Source organism: Ambystoma mexicanum, chromosome 2q (assembly GCF_040938575.1).
Source record: "Ambystoma mexicanum isolate Mex_15411 chromosome 2q, UKY_AmexF1_1, whole genome shotgun sequence".
In the NCBI taxonomy this organism is placed as follows: Eukaryota; Metazoa; Chordata; class Amphibia; order Caudata; family Ambystomatidae; genus Ambystoma; species Ambystoma mexicanum.
The window spans coordinates 342,434,904-342,452,973 of NC_090924.1; the positions used below are offsets into that span (position 1 = coordinate 342,434,904).

At 46.0% G+C, this 18,070-nt stretch overlaps 1 protein-coding gene across 3 annotated transcripts in view; it reads left to right on the top strand.

Moving 5' to 3' along the window:
* Positions 1-18,070, top strand: part of E4F1 (E4F transcription factor 1) — a 1,100,649-nt gene that overhangs the window by 911,559 nt on the left and 171,020 nt on the right. For all 3 annotated transcript variants that reach the window (XM_069647347.1, XM_069647348.1, XM_069647349.1), the window contains one exon: positions 12,398-12,596. In XM_069647347.1, coding sequence (XP_069503448.1) covers positions 12,398-12,596 — 199 coding nt within the window. The remainder of the gene's footprint in view (positions 1-12,397; positions 12,597-18,070) is intronic.

Consider the following 18,070-nt stretch of genomic DNA (forward strand, 5'->3'; position numbering starts at 1 on the left):
TGTTAAAACTGAGTGACGAGGACAAAACAACTACGTCTCAAATTGTCTTAGAGGACAAAGAACGTCAATAGACTAGATGGATACCAGTTTATACATGGTGGAAGAATTGGAGTCAGAAATGCCCTACCCTCCTCGGCAGAAAAGAAAAGTAGGCGACACTCAGCAAAACACACCACCTTTCGAACCAAGGAAAAAAATCATGATAATCTAGCCGATTTCTCTGATTTTCCTAACTATGGACGAAAAACCTCAAAGGATTCTAAAGAAGCAAGGAACAACCACCTTTCCAGCTCATGTTAGAGATTAAACACCAAAAAAGCCTAAAACAAAGAACTACCTGACGTCTGAACGAAAGCCTTCGCCTAGGTCAAAAAAAGCGCCTTATACACACGAGCGCAAGAGAGCTTTGGGATCACCTTACTGCAGATCCCCTCCACAACAGTCTGATTGGCAGGCGCAAAGGGATAAAGAGTGGAACAGTCCTAGAAGCTTAGGGGAATTAACGCCTAGTTATCAAGACACAAACGCAAGATCGAGCGGCAGGACTTGCAGCAATGAAAACAGCAAAAGTCTTAGTAGCAGCGCTTTTAAGCTGGAACGCCTATTGGACTTAGACGCTCCTTGGTGTTATTGGCAAAGGTTTTGGATCACTTGCCTTGAACGCTTTCCAGTTGTGGCTAAAGGAGGCTGATTGTATCGACCCCCTTCCAGACGGGATTCATTAAGAAGATGGGAACAACAGCTAACATCATGCTGTTGAGCACTCTGAAAGCCAAGGTCCTACAGGGCAACCCTAGAGTCTTCATGGCCTTTGTTGACATGGTCCAGGCCTTCAACCAGGTCAAGCGTGAATCCCTTTGGAAGAAACTGTCCAAATAGAACTGCCCTGACTCGATATTGGGTCCAATAACAGCCCTTTACTCCGGGACCTGAATGCGAGTAAGACTCAGTCCAGCAGGACATTTGTCAAAGGCAATCACCAAAACAAGAGGAGTAAAACGGGGGTGTCCGCTTGTGCCAGCCTTGTATAATGCATACATGGCAGGATTTGAATATCATGAACAAGGGATTAGAGCTTTTCCCCCCCGACAATAGACGAGACAAACCTTTTGCGTCTCCTCTACGCTGATATCATTTTACTAGACCAGACTGTGGTGAGCCTTAAAAGGCAATTGAACAATCTGTCAAACTATTTAAAGGAAAACAACTTGGAGCTCAGCAAAGCCAAAATCAATATCATGGCTTTGGAGGAAACGGCTAAGAGAATCGAAAAAACAAAATGGCATGTAGATGGTGTCCAACTGGAAAAGTCGAAAAGCTTTAAATATCTGGAGTAATCCTGAATAACAACGCTTTAGAAACCCAAATGCAGGTAACCTTGCATGAAAAGATCAAAGCGTTGACAACCAAGGCCATGGACAGAAAATACCGCTGCTTTTCGCTCATTCCAGTTTTGAACTACTACAAAGCCAAAGTGGTTCCACGCTTAGCATATGGATCAGAAACAATGCCTCAAATTCCAACACCAATCTGGCCAAGTTAGAGGGATACTTCTGGCACAATGATCTAGGCCTACAGCAGTCGACTCAGATTGTCCTCATTCGACGCAAATTGTGTTTGAGGTCACTGAACGCAACGATAGCGAGAAACACCTTAATGTTATACAGGAAGGTTATTCTCCCTTAACGGCCAAAGATCTTCGACATTATCAACAGAGAAATGGAGAGAGGGCAAAACAAAATGCTAACGACGTGGGCCCTGAAGAACAATCGACTTTTGGACGAGATAGGAACCACAGAAGATGAACTTTTGAACAATCCTACGAAAGTCAAAACAAAACTGATTGAAAACGACTGGATAAAGACTTTGGAAGTAGCAGTTAAATACAAACTAACTACAAGTCTGCCAATCAATACAAAGAAGGTAAACCAAGTCATGGGATATTTGGCCAAATTTCCCAACAAGATATTAAGACGCACTTTTCTGCGAATTCACCTGAACCTCGTCAAAACATATGAAATTCTGGCGATAAGAGGCAAATCAAGCTTCAACAAGTGTCGCTACTGTAAAATCCCACAAGTGGAAACAATCAGACGCCTGCTCCTATCTTGTTCAGGGACACGGGAAGCAAGAGCCGCCTACTTGGGCCACATTCTTGAGGATACATACATCAGTGAAGAGGAAGTATGGTGGTTTTGACTGAGTTTGCAAAAAGACGTCCTGGGTGATTGCCGTAGCTTCATTTTTTCAGAACATTGGTTTAGAGCAGTGAACGAATTAGTTCAGGAACGATGGGGGTGGGGCGTGTTTGTACGAGGAAAGCACGGCTAGAGATGGCAGTATCTTTTTTTTTAAATTCTCTATTAGTTTTACAGCATACACAACAATTCATCCCCGTAACTTGCCCCCCCTCTCCCTCCCTTCTGACCACCCACCCTGACCACCAAATAGATCCCCTTCCCATTCTCTACTCCGATAGTACATTCCCTCATATGGACTTGTCGAGCATGTCGGGTCCCGCGCTCGTTGACTCATTAACGGATAAGTCTGAGGCTGGATGCAAATAGTTTCGTAAGGGGGCCCATATGTCCTTTGGTCGACAGGCTGCCGCTATGTTTCTGACATACATCTCTTCCATCTCCTATACATATACCAGGTCCCTCAGCCAAGTCTGTCTATTAGGAGGCGTTTTGGATTTCCAGGCTCTAAGGATATTTCTCTTGGCGACCATACCAGCCACCGCAAAAAGTCTACGTGTTTTGATTGGGACCTTTCCTATATCGCCCAACAGGTACTTTAGAGGGGCAGCCGGGATCTGAAGACCACAGATGTTGCTCACCGTTTCAGCCACCTCTGTCCAGAATTGCTGGATTGGAGGGCAGTCCCAATACATGTGGAAGGAGTCTGCCGCTGGGATCTGGCATTTGGGGGCATTTTGAGTTCGACATGGGGTCAAATTTTGCTAGTTTACTCGGCGTAATGTGCAAATGATTTAATATCTCGAATTGAATCAGCCTAAAATTTGCACACAGCGAGGCAGACTTAGTATATTGGCAGGATCTTTCCCATTGGGTCTGTTCCACAAGTATACCCAGGTCTCTTTCCCACTTAGCCTTCATGGTATTTTCAGAAGGGGTGTGTCGCTGAGCGGCACTGTAGAGGGCGGAAATACCCCCAGTGAATCCCTCCGGTGACATGATTTTGGTTAGGAAAGGGTGTGTTGGGGGGATTTCTGGGAAGAAAGGCCACTTCTTTTTACACGCTGCCTTCATCCTGTGATACTGTAGTGTTGTCGTCAGTCCTGTTCCTACTTTTGCCTGAACAATTTCTAGAGTAGAAAACTTCCCCTCCGGGTATAGGTCTCCCACCCGCATTTCTTTCCCCGGGTCCCATTTCCTCTGCAGAGTAGTGTCTAGGGTAGGCTCAAGGTCTGGATAAAGCCACAGCGGGGTATGGGACAGAATTGTTTCTGTCAATCTGTTCTGTTAAATAGTTGGACCCAGGCCCGTACTGTTGAGGCTACCGGGTCTAGCTCCCCCCTATCGAATGTAGCTTTGGCAAATATCATTGCTCTTAGGTTTAGCGGGGCGACTGAGAACTTTTCAGCCTGTATGTGCGCGAGTGCTTCCGCAGTTGCCGCCCAGTACTTGGCGAAGTGTGCCTGGGCTGCGTAAAAGGACAGAGTGAAGTCTGGAGCAGATAGACCGCCCGTTACATACCTCTCACACATCTTATGCCATGGGATTTGTGGTGTTCCCCCGCCCCATACAAAGTTAGTTTCCATACTCTGCAGTTTTTGGAAAAATGGTCTGCCTGGCCATATCGGGATATTGCAAAATAAGTATAGCAGCTTCGGTACCACCACCATTTTCAGCAGTGCAATACGCCCGTACAGTGATATCAGGAGTTTGTCCCATACCCTAAACTTAAGTTCTAGAAGTTCCAAGTAGGGGTCATAGTTTTTCGCTATTAGGGTCTGCTTATCTGTGGATAGTATAATTCCTAAGTATCGGGCAGTGGTTGGTGACAATTTGAATTGTGTTGTGGCTGGGAATTGTACTGTGAAGGGTGTAAGAAGGGTGTAAGAGGGATTATCTCTGATTTGGCCTGGTTGATACGATACCCAAAGTACTTAGTGAAAACCAGAATTTCTTGTATCTCTGGTGGCTTGTGAACTGCCGGGTTTCTGAGGTATATCATGGTGTCGTCTGCGTACAGGGAAATAAACTGGGGGCTCCCTTTATACGAATCCCCTCCATGCATTCTCGTGTCTCAATTTAGCTGCCATACTGTCCATGGTAAGTGCAAAAATAAAGGGAGATAGCGGGCACCCCCGTCTGGTCCCTCTTCTATGCGTGAAGCTTGCCGATAGGGAGGAGTTGGTGCTGACAGCAGCCCTTGGGTCAGTGTATAGGACCCGAATGTACCTGATAAATACTGGGCCAAAGCCCATTTTACCCAAAACGGCATACATGTACCTCGAAGACACTGAATCGAATGGTTTTTCGGCATCCAGGGTGACCGTTATGGTCTGGGCTTTCTGGTCCATTTGCGAGGCGATGGAGAAGAACCTTCTTAGGTTTAGTGCAGTGGATCGGGTGGGGATGAACCCAGATTGGTCGGGATAGCCTAATTTATTAATGTACTTTATTAAACAGTTAGCAATTGCCTTTGCATATATTTTTGCATCTGAGTTAATTAAAGATAGGGGTCGGTAAGACGCGGGGTCTTGAGGTGGTTTTTAAGGCTTAAGGAGGACCATGATTATTGCTTTCCTCATGGTGTTTGGCATTGATCCTTTTGCCAGTGCCTCCTCCCACACCTCCAGCAACTTCGGGACAAGTTCTGCCTTGAATGTTTTCTATAGCTCCACTGGGATCCCATCGGAGCCTGGGATTTTACCCGCTTGCAGGTCCACAATAGCTTGTTCTATCTCCTCAGCAGTCAGGCGAAGATCAAGTTTATCCGTTTTGTTCAGGCTTGGTAGTGGAAAAGAGCTCATGTATTCACGTAGTTCCTCTGAGGTCACTGTATCTGCATTAGCATATAGATTCATATAGAAGTCTTGGAATATGCTGTTTGTCTGCTAGCTTGGTTCGCACAGTCCCATCGGTGCCTATTATGCCGGTTATGTGCCTCATGCCTTGTTCTGCCTTTATTAAGGTGGCCATGGTCCGACTAGCTTTGTTCCCTTCGCCATATTTCCTTGCTCGCAGTGGCTGAGACATATAAAAGAGCTCGCGCTGCGCCAGCGATTTAAAGAACGTAAACTGTTCGGATATTTCCTGTAGGTAAATGCTGTTATGCCGTGCTTGTGCCACTTCCACTTCCTTTAGCTTGTGCTCAGTGCTATCCAACTCTTGTCTTATTTCTTTTAATCCGCCATGCACTCATGACATCAGCATTCCCCGCAGCCATACTTTCAAAGTTTCCCACACCGTGGTGCAGGAGTCGACAGTGCCAGAATTTCTTTCGAAGAAGTCCACTATCTGTGGCCTGAGCATCTCTACCGTGTTGTCCTCTCTAAGTAGTGCCGGTGGCATTCTCCAGATACGGGGATTAGTTGCTTAGTCGCGCGGGATCAGCTCTAGGAGGACCGGGGGAATGGTCAGACATTTTTCTTGGCTGATCCTACAGTCATTAACCTCTGCAATTATAGTCAGCGAGCACAACCAATAGTCTATTTGCGAGCTTGACCCATGCACACTGGAGTAGAAGGTGTAGTCCCTCCCTTGTGGGTGGAGTTCTCTCCATACATCTGTCATGGGAAGCGTGGCCATGGCTTCCAGCAAGGTTGCATCATCTTTGGATCGGGCTTTGTTATCCTCCGTGGTGCAGTCTAGGCTGGGATCAAGGATCATGTTGAAATCGCCACCCCCTATCACATTGGCCTGGCCGATCGGTGTTATTAATTCCAGGTTTTCAAGTAGAAGCTTGGAGAATCTATATTAGGACCATAGGTGTTTATTATGATTGTTTCTGTATTGTAGAGTTTGCCCCATATGATCACATAGTGGCCCTCATCGTCAGTTGCTGTTCTGACTTGTTGGAAATTCACTCACTTGTGTATCACTGTAAGCACGCCCCTTGACTGAGTTGAGTAGTTGGTGGCGATTTTCATGGGGCCCCATGCCTGGGCAATAGTGTCTGTAATTTTCTTGTTGGCATGCGTCTCCTGTAGGAGCAAAACATCGACTTTGTGCCTGTTGGCGTAGCTTACAAGTTTTCTCCCTTTGATCGGGTGAGCCAGGGCGCTAATATTCCATGTTAGGAGTTTAATCCTCTGTATCTCGTTCACTGAGGGCATCGGTGCTAGGTTGTTTCGTATGCATTGAGGGGCTTTCCCATGTGCGATAACGTGTCTTTTCTGCTTCTGTCAGTGTGTTCTTCTTTTCCACCATCTTCTCTCGTTCCCAACAATAACTGGAATTGCTTGCAACTGGCCCACCCCCTCCCCCCACCCTCACCATCCGCCCAACTGGACAGTTTAGCTCCTATGAACCATGTCAACATGTGTAGCATTGGGCGGCTCTGTGTGGACGTCCCCCTCTTGAGACAAACAGACCGACCTGGAGGCCGCCACGCCACCATGCAATGGAGTCAAGACTTCGTGTAGCTTGGACTCTTATACGGGTCCCACATCTAATTATGTATTGAGGCTGCTAGATTGCGTGTTTTTCTCTGGGGGCAGCGCAATGTTTTGTTAAATGTAGTTCATGGTGTCAGGCTTATCTTCAATCAGGATGTTGTCCCCGGAAGCTGCTGAACCCCCGCAGTCCCCTTTGGATGCTAACCTCTTAACTGGTAACAAACAGTTCAGTTGAGAGCATCCCCAAAGGAAAGGGGGAAATGGGACAAAATAATAAACTTCAGGTTTTGCTCAGCTTCTTTATCTTTTAACCTGTAGATAAAATTACAACAGATACTTTAGTCACTAACCTTTCTTTTCCTAGGCTTTGACTTCTCTATCAAATTGAGTAAATAAACACGCCACCATACCTGAATATCCTCTATGAATAACCTAGAGGAAGTGTTTGATTTCTACTGAAGAAAATATAGTCTCTGATGCTCTTACTAACTTCTTCAATTCAGTATTGGAAAACTGCTATCTTTAGCTCACTCTCTGGTTCATGAGTTAATCTTCTAGCAGTTCAAATTCCAAAACACACACACGCCCATCTGGAAATGCTAGATCCGTCTTTTGTATGAATCTCTAGCTTTAACACAAATTCCAAAAATGACACACTGGCTTATTCCATTTAAAATTGTTTGTTCATGTGGATAGATAGGAGTGTTCACTAATTGGATCTTTTGCTTGCGTAGAATATCGCTCTTCAAAGAAGCGTTCACTTGACTAGAGTTATGCGCATGCGTGAAGATATTCTTTTTCCTTCTAAAATGGGTGCGCATACGAACAGAGAATTGAGTTCAAAAATGGCATATGCGCATGCTTAGTTGATTAGTATTTCTCTCTCCTTAATTTTATTTGTTCAAATAGGAAAAATGAAATTACTTAGTTCCGGATACTAATCCTTGAAGAGGAAGCTTAATGAGGTACACGCGCCAGGTTAGAATGTTAGTAAATTAAACATAACGTTTCAGGATCGCGTATCTATAACACTGTCACTTGCGCAGACAGTGTAAGATTTCTAACGCTAGCCCGACGTTAAAAGAAAGCACTGTTACCGTTAGAAGGAACAATGCTCAATAATTTTTTATGCGCCCCGAAAAAACACACGACGCTGAAACGATGAACAGACCTCCAACACACCAACCTGCCAAGCGCAAAATATGTGACGCAGTTCATTAAATAAGAGTACTGTTCAAGAAATCCAAAAATAAAGTCTTTAAAGAACAAAACAAACTACTCTTTAAACAAAGAATAAGAAAACAGGATCTAGTTAATAAATTGTATAGAAATTTAACTCCTTCTTGAATTTCACAAAGTTCCGTAAAAAGATAATAAAGTCACTTAACTTGCTTCTTTCTGTCACCGGAACGTTTCTGAGTTTCTTCTTAAATTCTCCAACACTTTCCGGATCCAAATAACAAATCCTAGGCAGAAGGGCCTAGCTAAAGTTTCTAAATCTTAAGAGCTTCAAACATAAGACCTTCCAGCTGGGCTTCTGACAATGAAAGGCGGTTTAGAATGTTCCAACAATGTCTTTCTTTTACTTCTGACCAATCACTGATCCTTTTGGAAGTCTCCATTTTGGCTTGGGAAGCTCTCCACACTCTGCACTAAAAGTTAAGGCCCAAACCATACTTTATGTTAATCATACACTCATTCCACCACATTCAACCAAACCCCATGAAACCTGACACATGGCCTCTATGGGAGTGTCGAAAAATTGTGCTTTGTCAGAGTGCTGTAGCCGAAGTCTGGCCGGGAATAGCATGGCATACGGGATGGCACGGCTCTGAGCGCTCTCTTCACCTGGTCAAATGAGCAGCGGGCTAACTGTACACCGTTCTAAAAATCAGGATATGTATGTATTCTGGCCAAATCATAGGACAAGGTCACTTTCTCCCTAGACAGCCTCAGGATCATGTTCCTGTCTCGGCAATTAAGCAAGTGGGCGATCACAGTTCGGGGCAGAGCCCCCGGCTTGGGTGGGGGGGGAGCGAGGGACCTGTGAGCGCTCTCATTTAGGAATAGCGGGGAGAATTGGGCCTCTGGGAGCACAGAGTGGATCACTTCCTCCAGAAATACTTCCACGGTGACGTTAAGCGGTTTCTCTGCCAGGCTGACCACCCTAATGTTGTTCCGGCGTGACCTCGATTATAAGTCCTCGCATTTCATCTGGACCGACTTAAGATTCTTGCTGATGTCTTCTATGTCCTTTCCATGTTTAGCTAAGGTGTCTTCCAGTTCCCCTATTCTCGTTTCCGTCTCTGACACCCTGATATTTACTTGTTGCATTTCAGATTTAATGGAGGAGATAGTACTGCCTATTTCATCTAGCTTTTGATTCACTGCTGCAAAGCCAGCCGGGAGGGCTGTCATGTAAGGGTGTGAGGTATTTCCGGCAGGGGGTTGGTCATTGGAAGTGGTCAGTAAATGTGCGTCTTCAGCCTGTGACTCAACGTTGATATTCGTGAAGGCATCCATGGGGCCCTTTCTGCCACCCTTATTGCCCCTGGGCATATCTATGTGGGTGAGTCTGTGCGTCTGACTGGTCCTCTTTACTCCAGTAGTGATAGCGAATGCAGACGCCGTTCACTTTGTGGTAAGCTATTGAATACTATTACTTCAAATGAACTAGCCCAATCGCTGCACCACAGGGGGTGTCAGTCATGAAGGATCTGGGAAATCCCCAAGTAGAGCTTGCACCGTTATGTGGTGTTGAGGAGTGTGGCCACTTGAGGTTAGTGTATGTGTGATCTACCTGGAGGGTTTTGAGGGCACATCCACAGTTCAAGCGTGTGTGGTTTTTACCCCGCTGGGGTCTGCAATATAGACAGTTCTGCTGCGTCCGGTAGATGGCAGCGCTGTGGCAGTGCTATGACCACCACTGCACCAGCTTTGAATCAGCGTCTGCGGTCCCCTCCACAGTATTTCATTATAATGTGTGGATGGCACTACCCCTTCCAGCCTCTACGTTGGGGTCTGTTCCCGATCAGCAGGCACCTGCTACTAGCATTTTGGCATCGGTTGCAGTATTTGTCTTTTGCTACCGGACTAGCTTGCACTGTGCACGTGTGGTGTTGTGCTTGTGGGTTCATTCAAAATAGCCGGCCTCCACTTGATGGAAGTGAAAATATTGCAAAGTCCAGGGGATTAAGGACAGTGTTCCCCCTGAAGCGGGTCTCCACCAGCTCCGGCCTAGCGCGCTCGTCTCCCCGTTCCCAGGGCTCCAGTGTTTGTCGCCCACCCCCGCTCCCTAGCGGGTCTGCCGGGCCTCAGCACGCTTCCAGCCCCACTCCCAGCCCAGGGGGGGGGGGAACCTGCAGCACGTACCCCTGCCGCAGGGAGAGGACTTCCTGCTGGGCTCCCCTCGACCCAGCCTCCCAGCCACTCGCACAAAGCACACACGGCGGGTGCTGGGGAGGAGGAGCCGCGCGCTCACTACCTGGTCTCCGAAAACAACGGAACAACGCTTCCCAAACCCAGCATGTATGGGCTGGCGATGTCAAGCCACCAGTGCGGCACTGAAGTATTACGATGCCGCCGATGGGGAAGGGGGCCTGTGGCCTGAATTCGCGCCTCCGGCCACACTGCAATCCAAGGCAATCTCGCTGTATTTCAGCTGTCTGGGCTCAGCCGGGGACCCAAATAAAGCTCTGCATGCACCAGAATTCAGAGTCTTAGCCCAGACGAGTTTCGTCTTTAGCAGGTCTCGCTTCGCAGGATGGGATCAAAAGGATTTCTGTATGTGGCGCAGCTACACAGCTAGGCGGCCATGTTCGTCGGCGTACCACAGCTCCCCCGAGATGGCAGTATCTTACAACCTGGAGGCAATCGAGTAATCTTCGAGCCGAAACAGCAGACTGTAACAATGTGGACTGGAACGTTGCAGGATTTCAAGCACAAGTTCTAATGAATATTTTGATCTAAAACTTTCTTTGTCCACTCCAAATTGGACTTCACCACAGTCATCCTTCTTTCTTAATTGTTATTTTTCTTCTTTGCTCTCTTCTCAGCTTTCCCGTCTTTACCCCCTGCCCCCTCTGCTTATTCCGCCTGCCCCCCAGTGCCTGACTGCTCAACTTAAATCACAGAGGAACTTTCTCTATTTTCTATTTGTACTTGTCTGGGAAAGGACGAGCTGAAAAGTGTCTACTGAGTAGTCTTGTAAAAATTGTTATACAATTAAAACAAGTAATACAAAATAGATTGACGCCTTATGTGAAAACATTGTGTCACATTGGATTTAGAGCCCCTATGTGAAAATACCATGTAACATTCGATTTATTCGAGCTGATGTCCCACATTAAAATATTGTTTGTATTTTGTGGTTTATAAAAATCAGTCACCATTGTTACTAACTCTTCACTGGTGTTTCAAATGTATCTCCATTTGTAAATGTCAAAGAGGCGGAGTGTTTGTCTTCTGTAAACGCAACAGAAAAATTACTTTGATAAGGGTTCGTTCTGTACCGTGCATTTTCCTGTGTTGACAGGTTCTTTGTTATTTTTAAACAAATGTTATGATATTAATAGAAACAGTTTTGTTTTTATTTGCTCTGGTCAATGATTTACACAAACGAGATAGAATCGTTTTGTGCTTTATGTGTGGAGTTTTGTATATACAACTGGTGTAGTAGGAGATAGGGTAGCTAGTGGTGGTAGTCTTCGCTTTATTCCTATATATACCTCTTCAACAATCACAGCCCCCTTTACAAAAAAGAGGAAGAGTCACTGGAGAATGTGCTTGGTGAAAGTGCAGATGAACTGCTGATGCGGAGGATAAATGTAGTTTATCTATAGGCAGAAGTCCGGTTGTATGTTTTAATATCCAGGGAATAATAACCTAGACTTAAAATGAAGCAGTAAGTGAAGAGTAGAAATAAAATAATTTTGAACGAATTCACCTAGAAGGAGAAGATTGACATGTAAGGGTGTGAATAAAAGGGTTCATATAGAAAGCAATGCCTTGTGTGATTCCTAGTTATCCAATGCTGTTACTACTTCCCACTTGTTCTCAAAGTACAAAATTGTGGTTATGTTGCAGTGTGACTGTGCGAGAAAGGCAATAAGATATGGAAAATACTCAAAACTATCCAATGAGAACAAAGTTAAAGATTTGTTTGATTATTTATAAGAGAAAAATGTTCTATTATAAGCAGTGGTTGAACACGTGTCAACAAATTCAGACTGCTTTCAATGAAAACACAGATGTCTTCTCTTTACCACATCATCTAATTTAAGCACATAACATTATCTTTATTATTGCCAACTTATGTTTTACTTGAGGGCAAAATCTAACATTAAAGACTCATTGTAACTTACCATTTTACATATGCGCACATAGCTTACTTAGGCTTGTAGATTTAATTCATTTGTATTGCTTGTATCCTATACGTTTTTCTGTGTTTAACAAAACAAAATGGAAACAGCCAGGGCAAGTTGCGATCAGAAAGATGCTGTGTTCATGAGGAGGAGGGCATTTTCAGACATGAAGCAATGCATTGTTGGTGTACACACTCGGTAACTAACGTCAAACAAGACGTATTCAGACATTTCAGAAGAGGCAGATGTTCCAGAAATAAAGACTTGGGTTGGATGTGAGTGGCAAATAACATCCTTGTTCTCTTCCAAACGCATGTTACATGAATATTTCTGCACAAGAGATCTTTGTGTTGTGATTTTTAATTTTTATTTCAGCTTGCATTATTTTTGTAGACAGTCACTTTTACAGAACAAATCTTTATTTCTGCCTTTATTTTATTCCTAGAGTGCCCAGCAAGTTCACTTTCGGACTCACATGGAAGACAAACCTTTCGCCTGTCAATTTTGCTCCAGAAGCTTCCGAGAAAAGGGCTCTTTGGTGCGTCACACCCGTCATCACACAGGCGAAAAACCCTTCAAGTGCTACAAGTGCGGGCGAGGATTTGCAGAACATGGAACACTCAACAGGCACCTACGGACGAAAAGTAAGATTTGCTGCCAGTTTTTCTGCACTGCATGTGGAGCGTGCTTCTGGATCTCCTTCTCTCCATGTCTTGAGATTGTAGGATGTTATTAGTACAGTATTATATAGGATAAGGTTGGATTAAAAAATATAAAATGTGTCATGTCTAGACACCCATATCTTTTTCTCTTTTACTGAACTCTCCTTGGATCTCTATCAAAATGTCCAACTGTCTCGCTGTCATTAAATATTGGATGGCTTTGCGCTCCCTGATGTTAAACTCTACCAAAACAGAAGCGTTCTTCTCTGCCAAATATTCTCTCTCATCGCTTCCCATGCCTATCCAGTTCCCACCTGGCACCCTACCCTGCTCCTCTTCATCTAGAAACCTCAGTGCCATCTATGACCCTTCTCACTCCTTCTCTACTTTCATCTCCAAAACTGAAACCGCTGCTTGCCTCAGCCTCTTAAATATTAGGAAAATCAGGCACCGCCTTCCTTTCAACACTACCAAGCATACCTTAACCACACTCGTCTTCTCCAAACTGGACTACTGTGCAAGCATCCTCTTGGGGCTCCCCAACTATGCTTGTGTCCTCTCAACAAGATCATTAACTTTGCTATGGGGGGTTGGGAGGTGTTGTTGCACATTAGGCTTTTGCGTGAGCTACGCTTTGAAGGGAGAATCACTGCAAAATAATTTGCTTGTATCTCTCTACCCTTGCATGAGAACTGGCTCAATCATCTAAGGGGTGAGAGCGCACCCTGTGCTAGTCACACACAGTGCGGTAGTGCCAGGAGCTGCGACAACGGGAGCCGGTACGCAGTGTGACATGGTGATATAGACCGGATAGAAGGGGGCCGACACACTGACGGAACACGCTTCGCTTCATGATTAAAGTGAAACTGCTTGGCGTGGCACCTTGTGAAGCACAGAGATCGTTAGCTGACTAAGAGGAGGAGCTGGGCTGGACCGTACGGCTCATCCCGTGGGCAGTCTCTTCAGCACGGCCTTCACAAGTTCCAGAAGGGAGCCAGAGTCTCCGAAGAGGTTGAAAGGGGTGCGGCCCGGTGGAAACTGGGTACTTGGAACTGGTCCCAGGAGCAATCCCATTGTTGGGGATAAACTGCAACAGACTTTGCTTTGGACCGGTTTGCGCCCCTCACTGCACATTGAAGCCTGGGTTAGTCCACTGCGTGTATGACTTGCTGTGAAAGGCGGCGCTGGCCCGCTGCGTTCCCATTGTATTAAAGATTGTTGAATTCTGTCGGAAGCTGGCATGGGCGTCGCGTTCAAATGAATGCTGTGGTAGGACATTTGGCCACCAGTACATAGATTTGACCTGCAGGCCTCCCAGCGCGCCTATACGCGTTGGGCTGTGACGAGAAGGCACATTTCAAAACAATTTAGCCCTGCACCCCAGAAATGATATACCTACGGGCACAAGCTTTCCTAGGAGAGGCTTCCATAATGTAAACTTTGGCTAACTATGGTGTGCAGCGGGGCGCCTGAACTAGTGTTTCGTTACACTACAGCCCTGACAGCTGAATCGATACCGGTAAGAGAATCCCTTCTGCAACCTCAGAAAATTCACGTCGAAGCTGCCATTCATTGTGTTCTACTTACCACATGCTGAAATTAAACACTGTAAATACGTGCCTTACTGGACATCTGGTTTTGAAACAACACTGGGCAGCCTGTCGCCATTGCGATCAGCTATTCTTCCACAGTAATAATTGCGCAAGAGGTGGTGGGGAAGTGGTGTAACCGGCGCAGAGGTTGGAGATCAGTGCCTCGAATATTAGCCAGCAAGACAAGATAATGGTATGGTGACACATCATGCCTAAGGGTGCCGGCCCTAAGAAAAGCAGCACCATGGACAAATTCACAAAGCTTGCACCAAAAGTGGTGGAGACGGCGGGAGAAAGTGCTAGCAATCAGATGCAGGCGGAATGAGCCCAGGCAATGCCATCCATTGACCTCCAGGAGGTGATGGCCCGGATGCAGCAAGGGTTTGCCTCTATTAATGATAAATTAGACGGCATCACAGTCCACGTCACGACTATACGTACACCGATGGAGAAGGGGTGACACAGCGAATCGCGGAGGCAGAAACGTGTCATTAGCACGGAAAATGCCATCCCTGCACTACAAAGCAATGTTGCGTCACTCCCTAAAGATTTGGGCAATATCAAAACTAAATGTGAAGGCTTGGAAGCGAGGTCGAGACGTAATAACATTTGAATTATAGGTGTGCCGGTGGATGCCCTGAAAGGCGCTATGGAGACAGCTGTGGAGGAGCTATTGAAAGAACTATTCTATTGGGGGATCCCGGGTGGTCCCCATTGTTTGTAGTAGAAAGGGCGCATAGAGCATTAATGGCGAAGCCAAGGCCTGGGGGGGTTCCCCAGACCAATAACCGCCTGTTTAATGAACTACAGGGACAGAACCTGGTGTTCAAGGCCTCGCGAGAGAAACAGGAGCTGAAGATGGGATCCAGCGTGATTTGTATTTTTCCGGACTATACCCTAGCGGTGCCGCAGGAGAGGCACGCGTTCACGGGTATCAAGAAGCTCCTACGGGACCGTGGAATCCCCTATGCTATGCTCTACCCTACCCGACCGCGCCTGTACTTCTTCACATTCCTCGAGGAGGCTGTATCTTTCGTGGAGGCGAATATTCCGCTCCCTGTGTGGAGAGAACCAGTGGTGGCCTGAAATGGTGTCGTAGTAAACCTCTCACTCATGATAATGCAACAGGGATGTGCTGATAAGTAATGTTTATTAGCTTTTTTATGCATGCAAAGGGAAAATATTGTTGATTTGCGGATCTCCATTTGCTGTGGGCACGGCTACCCCCAATACTAGTGCATATACCAGTAAGGGAGGGGGGCACAGGGGCAGGGTTTGCATAGTCACAGTTTGGGGTACTATGTGGGTGGGGGAGGGAGCTGCCGTGGGAAAATTGGGGTGTAAATGTTATAAAAATGCACAGGGTCAATACAACACAATACGGGCTGAGTGTGGCGAGCTGCAAAACAGATATCTACCGTAAAGTGGGGAAAAGATCATGGTTGTGGAAGGGCAGGATAATGTGACGCTACTCAGCTGGAATGTGCGAGGGTTGGGCACCCCTAGGAAGGTATGCAAGGTTACGTCATACGCCAATAGACTGAGGGTTAAGCTTTTGTTCTTACAGGAGAGCCATCTGTTAGATAACCAGGCATGTAGGGTGGCCCCCGAGTGTGGTGACCAACAATGCTACTATAGTTCTTATTCTACCAGATCACGGGGGTGGGGGGGTGGTCATGATATTGGTGCACTGGTCCCAAATGTGATGACTGTGGTAGGTTTGTCTATGTCCACAGGAAACTGGGGAATATGGAGGTTCTCCTAATGTATATGCGCCCAATGTGGATGATTCTGCTTTTTACGATATTTTGTTTCAGGAATGTGCTAGGTTTCCCACTGCATCTATCATTTCCAGTGGAGACTTTAATACCATGTTAGACACACAGCTGGTTCGCACTTCAGTGACGCCTAGGCCACTGACAAGCGCCACACGAACAATACTCACACATATAGAGGATCTGGGGATGAGGGATGTGGGGTGAGCACTTAACACTCTGTGTGCATACACTTTTTACTCATTGGTGCATGACATGCACTTGCACATTGATCTACGGTTAGTCTCCCACAAATTGTTGAATCGGGTATTTTGTCGGATACTGCCTCAAACTCTATCGGACCACTCCCCAGTACTTCTCACTAGACATCCTTGGAAACGCAATCCCTAGATCGTAATGGCGCTTCAAGCCATCTTACTAGAAGACCCAGCCTTCTGGATAAACCTAAAGCAACACATTGACAGATATTTCGATACAAATGAAGGGTCAGTGAGTACACATGCTATCCTATGGCAGGCTTTTAAAGTATATGTTAGGGGCACAGCCATGTCCATGGAGTATTGCAGGCTATTAGAAGGGAATTAGCGAGACACAAAGAGACATTGGCGAATCTGCAGAGGAGATATTCCACTGACCCATCCCCTCAGATAAGTCGTGATATTAAGGCAGCCCTAGATGAATACTGAGACGCTGCCCATAGTGAGCTATGCTATTTTGATAGACCTGCAGCTGCACGTCGATATGGGGAACAGGACCGACCTGGGAAATTACTAGCGTAAACAGCCCGCAATAATGGGTTAGCTCCACCATTCCATGTGTGACACGCCCATATGGTTCGATAGCCAGTATGATAGATGACATGAATATGTTATTCTATGACTTTTATAGGGATTTGTAGTCCCCTAAAAGTGTGGCCACAGAGTCGGAAATAGATGAATACCTTGCGGAAATTCCCACAACGATCTAATCTGCAGAAACGTGCATTGCGCTGGAAGTGCCGATAAACTTGGATGAAATAAAGGCAGCCATTTGCGATCTTCCAAATGGAGAGGCCCCCAGGGCTGATGGACTTGGGGCTGAATTCTACAAGGAATTTGTGGACATGCTCTCTCTGATCGTTCTCAGTATGGGCGGAGGCCTTGGAGATAGGGGCTCTCCCTGAGATGATGCGTGAGGCTATAATTATTCTATTACTTAAAGCCGATAAGCCACCGGATGACTGCGGGTCATATGGACCGGTGTCTCTAATAAACATGGATGCTTAAGTGTTCACCAAAATCTTGGCATCTAGATTGAACCTGTTAATGCCATATATGGTACATGAGGACCAAGCTGGGTTTATACTGGGTAGGTCGACAGCGTCCAATATACACTAGATGTATAATGTGATCGCTCGGATACTACAGAGTTTTCGAGGGGCGACGATCTCATTAGATATGCGGAAAGCATTTGACATAGTATACTGGCCTTTCTTGTTTAGGATATTGGACAATTACGGGTTTGGGACGAACTTCCTGAAATGGGTGAACATTCTGTACACACAGCCATATGCCAGAGTGTATGTGAATGGGGTGCGCTCTCCGATGTTTGTACTAGAGGGCAGCACTAGGCGGGGGTGCCCATTGTCACGCCTGTTGTTCACCGTAGTAATAGAACCTTTGGCGGACCTTATGCACGCTCGTTGTAAAGGCGCAGGGGATCACCATTGCTGGACGGATGGAACTCATTACGTTACATGCCGATATATTGATGTATAACAGAGACCCAGAGAAGCATTTGCAGAAGATACTATCTGTGGTCCATGAGTTTGCGGAATACTCTGGACTCTGCTTAAATAGCTATAAGTCAGAGGTCTTTCTGTTAACTGACGTCACACAGGAACCCCGCAGTATGTTTGGACTGCGATGGTCCCCCTTGAACATAAGGTATCTCGGCATTGAGGTTGCACACACACCGGCTCTTGTCAAATCGCTTCATTATGATCCCTTAGTAAATAGAATTAGTACCAAGCTGGAACGATGTAAACAGCTTCCCATTTCATTGATGGGGTGGGTGGCACTCATAAAAATTACTATTACCTACGTTTCTT